Source organism: Chiloscyllium plagiosum, chromosome 12 (assembly GCF_004010195.1).
Source record: "Chiloscyllium plagiosum isolate BGI_BamShark_2017 chromosome 12, ASM401019v2, whole genome shotgun sequence".
Taxonomy (NCBI): domain Eukaryota; kingdom Metazoa; phylum Chordata; class Chondrichthyes; order Orectolobiformes; family Hemiscylliidae; genus Chiloscyllium; species Chiloscyllium plagiosum.
The window spans coordinates 37985439-38000036 of record NC_057721.1 but is presented as its reverse complement, the minus strand read 5'-3'; the positions used below and the strand labels follow the sequence as shown (position 1 = coordinate 38000036).

The window sequence follows — 14598 nt, the reverse complement described above, 5'->3', positions numbered from 1 at the left end:
GACTGGAGGGAGACTGGAGGGAGATGGGGGAGACTGGAGGGAGATGGGGGAGACTGGAGGGAGATGGGGGAGACTGGAGGGAGATGGGGGAATGGAAGGGGATGGGGGGTTGGAGAATGGGAATGGGGGAATGGGGAGACTGGAGGGAGATGGGAGAATGGAAGGAGATGGGGGGTTGGAGGGAGATGGAATGTGGGGGTGTACTGGAGAGGAGGGTGAGATGTACTTCCAGCGTGAACCCTTTTTCATGCACTTCTGTTAAGTCATAGAATTTTGCAACGCAAATATATTATCTGGAATTGGACCCTTACTCGATCTCTAGCCAATTGTTGATAAAGACTCAGCATAATTTGCTTGGTTTTGTGCTCTTGGCTTCTGATCCAAAAACATGTATGCTTTGTTAATTTGTCCTATTAGTTGTAAAATTTGTTTGAGAACTTCTTGATCTGTCTTTTCTCTTTTTATTTTGTAACATTTTGTTTTGCTCCTCTTCAATCTGTCTTCCAATTTGCATCCTTTCACACTTCTGCCATTGAGTATTCTTTAAGGTAAAAACAATGACTGCAGATGCTGGAAACCAGATTCTGGATCAGTGGTGCTGGAAGAGCACAGCAATTCAGGCAGCATCCGAGGACAGGCAAAATCGACGTTTCGGGCAAAAGCCCTTTTTATTCTTGATGAAGGGCTTTTGCCCGAAACGTCGATTTTGCCTGTCCTCGGATGCTGCCTGAATTGCTGTGCTCTTCCAGCACCACTGATCCAGAATTGAGTATTCTTTGCCATGTGTTTACTCATTTGATCTGTCATGTCCTCAAGTCTTTTACTATTATCATTTTACTCATCTATTGGACTCACCCTCTGCTTCTGGAACCCCATTCTAACTTCACAATTATTTAATGTCTCTCATTTTAGCTGATGTGCAGCACTGTTTCTCCCAAAGTCTTCTAAATCATCTACTCTCTCTATGCTGCAAGACTACTATTCCAGTATCTAGTGTTGTATTATCCAGAATTTCTTCAAATCAAACTTGGAAAAATTTAAGCCATCATCCACTGTCAAAGACTGTCGACCTGCCATGGATTTTATTCCCCATCTTGATGGTTGTCAGGCTTCATCAACCAATTTTTATCTTGGTTCCTGTTTGATTTTGAACTGAAGCCCCAGCTTCACATCCTTTCTATCAGAGGTTGTTTACTTTCACCTCTGTCTCTTTCCCAGTAATTTGTCACTAAAACTGCTGGGAGAAAGTGAGCTCTGCAGATGCTGGAGATCAAATTCCAAGAGTGTAGTGCTGGAAAAACACAGCTGGTCAAGCAGCATCTGAGGAGCAGGAGAGTCGATGTTTCGGGCATAAGCCCTTCATCAGGACTGCTGTGCATTACGCCTTTGTCACTTGCAGATTTGACTGTTTTGATGCTTTCCTGGCCAGATTCCTATCCTACCCCTTAATTTTATCAATACATATGCTGTCATCTCAGCAGTGAGTCCTAGTTGACTATCAACAATATCCCCACTGAGCTACATTGTCTTTTGACGTAAATGGAATTTGATGGGACCTTCCATGTAATTTCATTCCTCCATGTTATCTCTCTTTTCCATAACTGTAACCTCATTCAGCCTTACAATCCTGTCTTGGAGCAGTAGGGATTATTCACCTTGTGTTCATATTTCAGTGTGTTCTGTAATGATCCTTGCTAGAAAAATTTGTTTTAGTATACATTAGACGAGGAGAGAATCAGTTGTGGATGCCTGGTCCCTCGTAATTAAACACTTTGCTATTTAGGCTTATGCATGATTAGTCATTAATTAAGCAAATCACTTTTGCAGTCATATATATCCCAGAACGGGATCCTGAGACCGCAGAACGTAATGAGGACCTGCATCAGTTTAAGGCACAGCATATTTTTGTTGTTTTTCCTGAATTTATTGTGTCAAATTATTTGACAGGAAGAATATTTTCTACATAATTTGACAAACGTACAAGATTGAATGAATGTTGATCTTAGTTTTTAGGTAGTTATGTAAAGTGGGAACAAATGTTAAACAAAATTCATCTTTTCCAAAGGCCAAGATTATCTTTTTTAGAATAATTATTAATATTTTGCTTGTCATTGTTTTCTGTAAAATAGCAGTTTTGAAATTATTCATTACTAAAAATACCTGAACCCTGCCTTGCCTCTCCCTCTTCTGCCACACCCACAGAATTTATGTTACTCCATGGAATTCCCTCTCCTCAAATGTTGCATTAGCAGAAGTGTATATTTTCTGGAAATAAAGTGCATATTGTTCTATAGATTACACAGATACTAAAAATAAATGTTTGAAATGAGTACTCATTGTGACTAAGCTGACTGTGTTTCTAATTTATGATATTACAGTAGTCCCTTTTATTTCTGTGCTAATAGGTAATGCTTATATCCACTTATTAGTAGACATACAATGTTGTAAGTATTTAATGGCTATTAATAAACTTGGGTCATTACGAATGTCCAAATTAGGAGCAGGAGTAGGTCACTCGGCTGCTTGAGTCAGCTGCACCATTCATAGGTCAAACGTGAGCAAGAAGCGTGAGTTATCAACTATTGTTCCCTTTCAACTGATGAAGGGCTTATGCCCGAAATGTCGATTCTCCTGCTCCTCGGATGCAGCCTGACCTGCTGTGTCTTTCCAGCACCACACCCTTGACCCCTTCCAACTGCAGAATGGTATTTCTCCATGTTGAATACTACTTAGTTGTAAATGAATGTACTCACTGAGCAGCTAGTTTATTTCCCTGTACTTTAGTAAGAATCATTTTCTTGTGAGTTAATAGTTTGAAAAATCAAAGAAGATCTCTTTCCACCAATACACATGCACTGTTCACTTAACTCCCTAATTTGGGCAATCCTTAGCACTTTGCTGAAAGGTTGCAATCACAATATTGCCATTTGTATGGCATGCTAATATATTGGTTGAAGGGTGTTCTTGTGATGCAGTGGTAGTGTTTCTACCTCTGAGGCAGGAGGCCTAGGCATGTACCAGATATGTCATAACACATCTGAATAGATTGATTTCGGAAGGATATTGCAAAACTTGAAAGGGTTCAGAAAAGATTTACAGAGATGTTGCCATGGTTGGAGAGTTTGAGCTGCAGGGAGAGTTGAATAGGCTGGGGCTGTTTTCCCTGGAGTGTCGGAGGCTGAGGGATGACCTTATAGAAGTTCATAAAATCATGAGGGGCATAGATAGGATAAATAGATAAGGTCTTTTCCCTAGGGTGTGGGAGTCCAGAACTAGAGGGCATAGGTTTAAGGTGCGTGGGGAAAGATATATAAGGGACCCAAGGGGTAATGTTTTCATTCAGAGGGTTGGTGTGTGTATGGAATGAGCTGCCAGAGGAAGTGGTGAGGGCTGGTAAAATTAAAACATTTAAAAGACATGCATGGGTATATAAATAGGAAGGGTTTAGATGGAAATGGGCCAAGTGCTGGCAAATGGGACTAGATTAAATTAGGATATCTAGCCTGACGAGTTGGACCAAAGGGTCTGTTTCAGTGCTATACATCTCTATGACTTTAAAAATAAGACACCTGAGTTCGGTGCTCCCTTGTTTTTGTACTGGTTGATGTACTTGTTAATAAAATCAAGCAATAGTTAATAACTTATGGTTGAGGATAACATGAAGTCCTTGGCGTATTGGACTATTCCTATATTATATTATCTGGTATGAGTTTTTTTTAAAGAAAGAAAATACAGGTTAGTTTGTAACACAGGTTGTTAATCTAGCTGATGCAGAATGGTTGCTGTGTTTGCTTAACAACAGTGACTGCACTTCAAAGCAATTAAATGCCTGCTAAAGCACATTGGGATGTTTCACTTGTGATGAGCCTGCATGCAAATTTGGCTTTTTTTTCCCCCAGTGACAGAACTTTATTGGCATGTTCATATTCTACTGAAGAGAAATCAAAGATCCATGTATGCATTTTGTTGGCCAATATTGTTCTTTACCAATATGCGCAGTTGAGCAACTGAAATCTTAATTCTGTTGATGGCAAATTTGTGGTCTACAAGATTTTATTATAGCTTTCGCCTGAGCATCTGAGAAGGAATCCTATTCAAATTACCTTTCTCTTTAAAACCATGATTTATCAAGTCTGATGCATCTATTACGGATTAAGGGGAAATTCTATATAGGGAGACAAAAAGGCAGTACGTATGATAGGTCCCGAAATCAGTCAGTAACTGCAATTTTAAGGTTGCAGGATAATTTACTGTAAATGCATTTTTCATGGTTTGATCCTGGAGCATTCTGCATCTGAAAGCAGTGTTAATTTTCACATTTATACTCACAATGCCAGCACTACTTTAGCATCAGTTCTCTTGACGTCATGGTTGCTTATTGATCAGACTGTTTATTAAATATTCAGTACTCAATGTGCAGAAATTTACTCCTGTTAAATATTGAAATAACTGTAACGCTGTCATCTTCAGTCCTGACTGCAAACTTCAGTCACCTCAGGAGATCCAAACCATCATCTCGTAGACCATACAATACCTCGTAACTTCAGGAGATCTCCCATCGACACCTCCCACCCTCATAGTTCGGGAACTCCGCATCACCCGATTCTACCGCTTACCCAAGATCCACAAGCCTGACTACCTCGGCTGACCCATCGTCTCAGCCTGCTCCTGCCCCACCAAATTTACCTCCATCTACCTTGAAACTGTCCTATTCCCCCTGGTCCAGGAACTACCCACATAGGTTCGGAACACCACCCACAACCTCCACCTCTTCCAAGACTTCCGGTTCCCTGGTCCCCAATGCCTCATCTTCACCATGGACGTCCAGTGCCTCTACATCTCCATCTGCCATGACCAGGGCCTCCAAGCCCTCTGTTTCTTCCTCTCCCTATGTTCCCACCAGTACCCTTCCACTGACACTCTTATTTGTTTGACTGAATTGGTACTCACCCTCAACAATTTCTCCTTCGAATCCTCCCACTTCCTCCAGATGAAAGGCTTAGCTATGAGCACCCGCATGGTCGCCAGCTATGCCTGTCTCTTTTTCAGCTATGTAGAACAATCCATCTTCCAGAGTTATACTGGCACCACTCCCCACCTTTTCCTCTGCTACATTGATGATTGCAACAGCGCTACCTCATGCTCCCACGAGGAGGTCGACAGTTCATCAACTTCACCAACACATTCCACCCTGACCGTCAATTCACCTGGACCATCTCTGTCACCTCCCTACCCTTCCTGGACCTCTCCATCAGTAACGACTGACTTTACAAACCCATCAACTCCCACAGCTACCTGGATTACATCTCCTCCCACCCTACCTCCTGCAAAAATGCTATCTGTATTCCCAATTCCTCTGCCTCCACCGCATTTGCTCCCAGGAGGACCAGTTCCATACAGAACACACCAAATGGCCTCCTCCTTAAAAGACAGAAATTTCCCCCCCCCCCCCACCCCTATCCGCTTTCTGCAAACACCGTTCCCTCTGCGACTACCTGGTCAGGTTCACGCCCCCTAACAACCCACCATCCGCACCTGACACCTTCCCTTGCCACTGCAGTAGTTGCAAAACTTGTGCCCACACCTCCCCCCCTCACCTCTGTCCAAGGCCCCAAAGCAGCTTTCCACATCCATCAAAGTTTCACCTGCACTTCACACTTGTCATTTATTGTATCCATTGCTCCCGATGCAGTCTCCTCTACATTGGGGAGATTGGACGCCTTTTCGCAGAGCGCTTCAGAAAACGTTTCCAGGACACCTGCACCAATCAACCCCACCGCCCTGTGACCAAACATTTCAACTCCTCCGTCCCACTCTGCCGAGGACGTGCAGGTCCTGGGCCTCCTCCACCGCCACTCCCTCACCACCCGATGCCTGGAGGAAGAACGACTCCTTCCGCCTTGGGACCCTTCGACCCCATGGCATCAATGTAGACTTCATCAGTTTCCTCATTTCCCCTCCCTTCATCTTACCCCAGTTCCAACCTTCCAGCTCAGCACTGACCCCATGACCTATCCCTCCTGTCCATCTTCCTTCCCACCTATCCACTCCACCCTCCTCTCTGACCTATCATCTTCACCCCTACTTCCATCCACCTCATTCCTGATGAAGGGCTTCTGCCTGAAATGTCGATTCTCCTGCTGCCTGACCTGCTCCAGCACCACACACTCTCGACTCTGATTTCCAGCATCTGCCGACCTCACTTTCTACTGCAAACTTCAGTCCATCACTGCTGACTTCATCCCTCTCCCTGATAACTGTCTGAGATGAAACCAGACTGATCATAACCTTGATGTCATATGCAAGCCTTCGATGCAATTCATAACACAATTCCCTCTAATCAGTAAGATCACATATTTTCACCTTCACCTGAAGACTTTTTTTTTCCAAAGGGTGACTGAACCTATTACAGACTTTTACATTGCATCCAAGCATGCACATTATGTGTATAATGAAACTTACAGAAAATTAAATCTACCTCTGTCTGCCTACAAATCATATGTTCTGTGCCATGAGTTTAAGTAACATTTTCCCTGTTAAATATTTAACATGGAAATGCTTTATAAATATTTATAATAGAAACCTGTAGGTAAATAGTTGTCATTGTCAGGGTTGCACAACCCAGTTGTGTTTTCTAACTGATCTTGAGCTCTGTCTACTGCTTGTCATTTTTACTCAATTTCAGTTAAGCATTTCACTTTGAATTTATCAATTTAAATAGTTCATCACCCACCTCATTAGCCACCCGCTTATTCTCCTAGAAGGCTAAATTATTGTGCCATGTTCTGTTGCTTGCTATTTCTGTTCTTACTTGACTCCCTGCTATTTCATTCAATTCTTGGATTGCCTGTTATTTTTAAAGCACACCACATGACACTGTTTTTACCTGTACCAGTTAAATGCAGCTTGTGCTTTTAGCATCCAAGTATGAAGGTAAAAGCCATTGTCCATGGCAGTAAAAAAACAGAAGGTAACTAGGAAAATTGACAATCAGGAAACAGAAGCACTGAAGAATTAGTCTGACAGTAGTTTATGGCAGGGAGCGAAGTGTGAGGTCGGCGCTGGCAAATGACTCCACTATAGAGTGAGGAACAGTGAGATTATTGTTTGGGAGAGAGATGTTGGGATGAATAAAATAGGATGTGAATATCTGGAGTACCAGTTTCTGAGAAACTAACAACGAAAATGAAAGGGTCTGCAGAAGCCTCTACCATCTGGCTTCATGCTGCCTATTCATCCACTATTTTTTTCTAGGTTTTGATTCAGGTAGATGGATGGAAAAAAGAAAGAAATAGAGCTCATCATTAGTGAGACAAAAGACTAATATTTGGAGAAAGTAAGGGATGCAAGGCAAAGCAATAGATAAATTATGTAAACAGGAATGCAATGTTCAGAACCTATCCTTGCAAACTGTGCTTGAAAATTTTCTTCAGTTTTTTTGCCTCAAAATTTCTAAATTTTCTGACTTCTTGTTCACCGTTCAATACTGGATGAGCAGAAGCTTCCCTCCAATAAATTTTGGGAAGACCAAAGCCATTGCCTTTTGTCCTGAATTTCCATTTCATGGCCATTGACACTATCTCTCTCTGAAAAGTGTTTAAGTCTGTTTGCAATCAAGGCAATTACATTAACTGCTGAGATGAACCACCAGCCTATACCTTCTGAAGAATGCCTATTCCTCCTCCACAGTATTGCCAGTTTCGCTGCTTCCTTCAGCTTATCTGCTGCTGCATTTTTCATCTTGGGGTTTACTGCTGGTGAACTTGTCTCTTACAATACACTCCTAACTGGCCTCCTATCTTCCAACCCTCATAAACATGAGGTCATCCATAACTCTGCTCCATGTCCTAATTTGCACCAGTGCTTGCTTATTCATTACGCCTGTTCTCATTGTGCGAGTTGGCTCCCAACTGAACAATTCTATATGTTTTCTCTCAATGTCTTCATGTTTTAACTAAATAGGTTTAATGTATAGTTCAGACATCTTGGCCACCCATTGCATGCCACTGTGAATAGATGTTGGATAACAAGCACAGATTTTTTAAAAAAATCTTGTTTTCTGTCAGCTTTGATATGTTCCCACATCCACCAATGCAAAGTCCATAGTTCTCACTGAGATCTGCCATTCTATCAACAGTCAATATGCTTCTCCTCGACTATTATCAGGTCTTGTGTGAAGAAGGCATATAATGTTCACTTATACTGCCGGGCACTTTTCTCAGCCCACAGCTTTGAGCAACCTCCTGGGGCTCTCTCCTCATTGCTAGCTTTATTGTTAGCTTCCTCCTTTCTTCTCTTCAGGTCCTCGTTTCTTCAGCTCATGTCCTGTTGTGAAAGGTTATTAGAGAAGAAGGTAACAGATGAAATGGAAAAAAAGTATCTGTAACAGATATAGTGGAAAGGTGACAGAAACTTCTCAAAGAAGTTTAGAAAAGACAGACAGACGTTTAGATGGCAAGCTCAACCAAGCAGTTTTTCCAAAACGTTTAAAACATTTCTTGTGGCTTTGCATGGTAAGTGCTCACAAGCTTGACATTTGAATTGCAACAGCATTGAAATTTTCCTTGACTTTGAAAACCATCCTAAAAACATAAAGAACTTGACAATCAGCTTTACTGCTGTCTTCCTGATCTCGCCCTTACTATCAAAAGCTGTCTCAAGCAGACCATTTCCAGTCAGTGGGCACAGCCATCACTCCAATGGTAATGCATATAAATGACAATTACAAAATTTAAGGAAGATAATAAAGTATAGGAACATCTTGGGCCATTAGTAGATTTTTTTAGATCCTGGTTGCTACTACTAATTTGTACATTTTGAAAAATTAATTCATTCCATGCCAGCATTAAAGCACATTGATTAAAAACAAATAGTTCATGTAATTTGTGTTACTTTCAGATTCTGGAGCTATTTTTACATTTGGTAAAAGCAAATTCTCAGACAATGTTCCCAGCAAGTTCTGGCTAAAAAATGACAAAGCTATCTCAATCAGTTGTGGGGATGAGCACACTGCGTTTGTAACTGGTAAGTCGTTGGTTTCAATTTATTTATTTCCCTGACCACAAAGATGGGAAGAATTGCTTTGCATCAATCATTCAGTTAGTGCAACAGATATGGGTCACAGGAATAAAGCTAGATTTTGATGGCTGCAGCATTCTTTGTAAAAATAAAAATGCAAATGATGTTTCCAGATAAACAGTAGCCCAACAAAAGTTATTCTAAAAAGAAAAGCTCATGGTGTAGGGGTATCATATTGACTTGAAAAGAGGATTGGCAAGTTAACATGAAGCAGGGAATAGGCATATATGGGTCTTTTTCAGGCAGGCCAATTGTAATGAGTGGTGTGCCACTGGGATGAGTACTTGGGCCTCATCTGTGTACAATTTATGTAGACTACTTGGATGAAGAAGTGGAAGGTACAGTTGCCAAATTTGCTGACTGTAGAAAGTTAGGTGTGAAAGTAAATGTGAAGAGGACATAAGCAGGCTACAAAATGATATATGCAGGTTAAGTAAGGGGGAGGCAAAGATCTGGCAAATAGTGTCAAACGTGAAAATGTGAAATTGTTTACTTTGGCAGAAAGAATAAAAAAAGACTATTATCTACATGGTAAGAGATTGCAGAGCTCTGAGATGCAGAGGATCTGGGTGCCCTTGTACATGAATCACAAAAGTTCATCTGCAGGTACAGCAAATCCTAAGAAGCAAATCAAGTATTAACATTTATTGCAAGGGGAATTGAATACAGAAGTAGGGAGGTTATGCTTCAGTTGTACAGGACACTGGTGAAATGATGTCTGGAATACTGTGCACAGTACTGGCTACCTTATTTAAGGAAGTTTGTAAACACATTTGAAGCAGTTCAGAGAAGGTTTACTAGTCCATCATCTGGAATGGGGTGTTGTCTTATGAAGAAAGGTTGGACAGGCTAGGCTTGTATTTGCTGCAGATTAGAAGAGTAAGAAACAGCTTCATTGAAGCATGGAGATCCAAAGGAGTATTGACATAGTAGATGTGAAGATGTTTTCTGTTATGGTAGGACCTAGAACTAGGGTCTCTGTTTAAAAATCATGGTTCACCCATTTAAAACAGTAATGAGGTGACTTTTTTTTCTGAGGTTTGAATCTTTGGAGTTCTCTTCCTGAGAAGGTGGTGGAAGGAGAGTCCTTGAATAGTTTAAAAGCAGAGGTAGATTCTTTTTAAACAAGAAAAATTATTTATCAGAGATCAACAGGAATATAGATTTGAGGTTACAATTCGATCAGCCATGACTTTACTGAATGACTGAGCTGAAGGAAATGAATGGCTTTCTCCTTCTAATTCATCTGTTTGTATGCTCATGTACGTTTGTTGAATATTTTATCCCAGGCTTCCACTAAGACTCAACCTTATTTTCAAAGAGATGATGTGTGCAGTTTTTTTTCTGATTCTTTTCTGAAGATAATTGTGTATCCTTTCAATATGACACTGCTTGCATTGATAAACTCAGCACCTCATTGTGAGAGATTCCAGTCTTGGGGTGACTGTCTGTGTGCAGTGTGCACGTTCTGCCCATGTCTGCGTAGGTTTCCTCTGCATGCTCCGGTTTCCTCATACAGTCCAAAGATGTGCAGGTTAGGTGGATTGATCATGCTAAATTACCCATAATATCCAGGGATGTGCAGGCTGGGTGCATTAGCCATGGGAGATGTAGTGTTATAGAGAGAGGGCAGGAAGATGGGTCTGGGTGGAATACTCTTTGGAGTGTTGATGTGGACTGGATAGACCGACTGGCCTGTTTCCACACTGTAGGGATTCTAGGAAACGTAAATGGGCTTGTTTTGACAAACATCTGTTCAGGTGACAAATACCTGGCTTTTTGCTTTTCAGTGTTTACAAAACAACAATGTCAAGTATGGCTTTCAAAAATATTTCTTTCTTTGACAGAAAATGGCAAGTTATATATCTTTGGGAGCAACAATTGGGGTCAACTAGGTTTAGGAACAAAGAACACTGTCAACAAACCCACTTGTGTGAAAGGTAAATTCTTTTATCCAGTCTTCTCTGTACAAGCATGGCATTCATGTTTCTGGATTCTGTAATTTTTAGTCATATATCTAATACATATGCTCTGTGAGTTTTGGTGTTTCCTTACAAATCCAGTGCCACTTTGATTCACCAAATTTATTCTGACTTTATTTGGCTGCAGGTTGTCCAATAATGCGAGATTTTGTAATATGAAAATAAGAATTCATGTTTAAATCAATGTTTTATATGCACATATACTTTTCACACTACTTGTATTTCATCATTTTAAACTGCACCTGCCACAGCTATCATCAGTGATATGATGTAAGTATTAGTACGTCTTTGTTTTGTTAACATCTTTTAATAATTTCTCGAGAGGTAATCCACTTTGGAAAAGCACCATTATTATAAATACTCTATGTCAAGCAGACAAAATGGAGATAGGGTGATCGTTTTGTGGAATATCTCCACTCAGTCTGCAAGTAGGACTCTAATCTTCAAGTTGCTTTCTATATCAATACACCATATTGGTCTAATGCTCAAAATTCTGTCTTAAGTCTTTTGCAGTATTTAGTGAAGCCCCATGCAAGCTGGGGAAACAGCATCACATTTCTGTTTAGGTGCTTTACTGCCTTCTGAACTCAACATTGAGTTCAACAGTTACAGAACATGAACGCTGTCTTCCACTTTTTTGTATCCCCTGCCTCACTCTCCAACGTCTGGTTTTCTTGGTTTTTCGTTCAGCAGAACTTACCCATGTTCTGCCATTAACAGCCTACTATGAGCATCTACTCAGATCCAGAATCTTTTCTCTACAATCATTCCCACTCATGTTCCAAATTGTTCAATGACACCTGTAATCTTTAATTTCCCCCACTTTCTAACTCTCTTTTGACCTTTCCTTCTCTTTCATTTCTTCCTCTCAATATTTTTCTACTGAAAATCCCATCACTTTTCCATCTCTCTTTTAGTTCTGAAGAAAAGTCATATTGAATCTGTGCAGAGAGAAACACTGATAATGTTTTAAATTCAACATGACACATAAGATCTATTTCTTAAACGTTTGGATTTCCAACCAAACTCATTATTTGCGGTTCCCATTAATTGCATGTTTAAGTACTATTTATAAGCCTATGGCACCTGATTTCAGTTTTTAAGAACCATTGTGAAATTTGGAATAAATGATAAATAAGAATCCCATTTCTAACACTTTCATGTCCTTGGAATTCTTTCGAGGACTTTTGAGTCAATGAATTGCTTAATTAGGATGAGGGATTCAGCAGCAGAAAAATGAAAGCAGGAACAAAGTCGGGCCTGGTGGAAGTAGGCAATCATGTGCTAATGTAATTATGTGATCAGAAGTTCATCTCTGGGTCGAATGCATTGTTGTTGTTTTCCTTCACTTTGGTGAATTTTTTGCCAGTAAGGGTGTTATTGATGGCCTTGAAGGTTTCCTCTAATTCGTTTCATTTAGTGATGACGAAGATGTCGTCCACGAAGTGGACCCAAAGTTTGGGTTGGATAGTTGGTAGAGCTATTTGTTTGAGTCACTGCATTACTGTCTCTGCTTTGTTGTTGAAGGTGAAGTGGGTGGTAAGGCATAGGTCCACCAGCTTGATGATACTGTCTTTGCCGATGAAGTTGATGATGTTTGGTGTATGTGTCATTTGGTCTAGTGTAGTCAGTGTTTCCTTAGCCAGGTTGATGTTGATTGATGTGAACAGGGCTGTTACATCAAAGGAGACCATTATTTCATCCTCTTCTATCTGGTGTCTTTGGTCCTCAGGAATTCTTGTGATAAAGTGACGTGAGTCTTCTACTAAGTGTTTAGTCTTTGGTGTAGCTCCTTGGCCAGTTCCAGGTAGCGAGATTATGGGTCTGAGGGGGGGCTGGTTTGTGAATTTTGTGTAATCTGTAGAAGCGTGGTGTGTTGGATTCATCTGGTTTAATTTTTTTGGAAGTCAGACTTATTTATTTCTCCAGATTTCTGAATTTCTTTGAGTAGGGCTGTGATTCAGTTCTCTAGTTGTAGGGTTGGGTCTGTCGCCACTTGTTGATAAGTGTTGATATCTGCAAGTAGTATGTTTGCTTTTTCAATGTAGTCTCTTTGATTGTAGTCAAGGGTCCTTTGTCTGCAGGTTGGACAACAATGTTTTTTTTTCATTTTTCAAGTGCTTTCATTTCTTGTGTATTGAGTGTGTTTCCTTCCTTTTCTCTGCTTAATGTTGGTGCAGGGCAATCCAAGATGGAGGATGGGAAAAATTTCTGGCTGTAACAGCTGCTCCTTTTTTGAGGTATTTTAGGTGCGGGAGGTGATTTCCTTGAACTCCAGGAGCAGCACTTATTGTTTTATACGCTGTTGCATTGTTTTGGAACTTTGGGAAAAAAAGTCAAAACAACAGCAGTTTTAAAAGAGAGAAGAACAGACAAAGTAAGCACATGGTGAGGTCAGTGCAGGAGAGAGAGAGAGAAAGAAACTGACACCTCAGTGTACCTACACAGTCCTGCCTTTGCTGTTGAATTCATGTATCGCTGGACATCGGAATGTCTGGGAAAATTAACAAACAGTGAAACTCACAACTGATCTTGGAGTTTGGATGAAGTTCACAGCACAGAATTAGATAAGTGTATTGTTTTAAGTGTGGCCTACAGAAAGTCTGCAGTAGTGAATAGAGTGGGTTCTTTCTTGATTATATGTTTTTTGAAATATGTCTCTTGATTAAACTTAAAATATAAGCCATAACTATTCATTTAACCTGGAGCAGTTTTTGTAGAGGAATAAGACGGTGTTATTTTCTGGGTCTGTAGATTGTGATGGAGCAAAAATGGCCTTTAGTAGAGTGATATGTGCTTCTTGTCAGATGTGGGAGTTTAAAGAGAGTGTAAGGGTTACTGAAGATTATATCTGCAATAAATGCTGTTGCTTGCAAATCTTATCAGATCGAATGGATCGGTTGGAGAGACAGCTAGAAGCAATGAGCAATATGCAACAGCAACAGGATGTGATGGACGGCAGTTATAGGAAGGGGTGCGGGTTAAGGTGGTGGTGGTGGGGGGGTGAGCGGTTTTGGGACCCAGGGAGATAGTGAGGAAAAATTTTAATCTGCGACTGGTACAATTGAGAACAGAAGCAACTCAAACAGTCAGGGCAGGCAGGGCCAATGTTGGACGAATAAATTAAACTACATTTATTTCAATGCAAGGGGTCTAACAGGGAAGACAGATGAACTCAGGGCATGGTTAGGAACATGGGACTGGGATATCATAGCAATTACAGAAAAATGGCTCAGGGATGGGTAAGACTGGCAGCTTAATGTTCCAGGATACAAATGCTACAGGAAGGATAGAAAGGGAGGCAAGAGAGGAAGGGGAGTGGCATTTTTGATAAAGGATAGCATTACAGCTGTGGAACGAGGATATTCCTCGAAATACATCCAGGGAAGTTATCCGGATGGAACTGAGAAATAAGGCAGGGATGATCTCCTTATTGGGATTGGATTATGGACCCCCCAATAGTCAGAGGGAAATTGAGAAACAAGCTTGTAAGGAGATCTCAGCTATCTGTAAGAATAATAGGGTGGTTATGGTTGGG

General features: G+C 40.8%; 1 protein-coding gene across 2 annotated transcripts in view; it reads left to right on the top strand.

Moving 5' to 3' along the window:
• Window positions 1-14598, top strand: part of rpgra (retinitis pigmentosa GTPase regulator a) — a 94703-nt gene that overhangs the window by 3174 nt on the left and 76931 nt on the right. For both annotated transcript variants that reach the window (XM_043700829.1, XM_043700830.1), the window contains exons 2-3: window positions 8899-9024; window positions 10926-11018. In XM_043700829.1, coding sequence (XP_043556764.1) covers window positions 8899-9024; window positions 10926-11018 — 219 coding nt within the window. The remainder of the gene's footprint in view (window positions 1-8898; window positions 9025-10925; window positions 11019-14598) is intronic.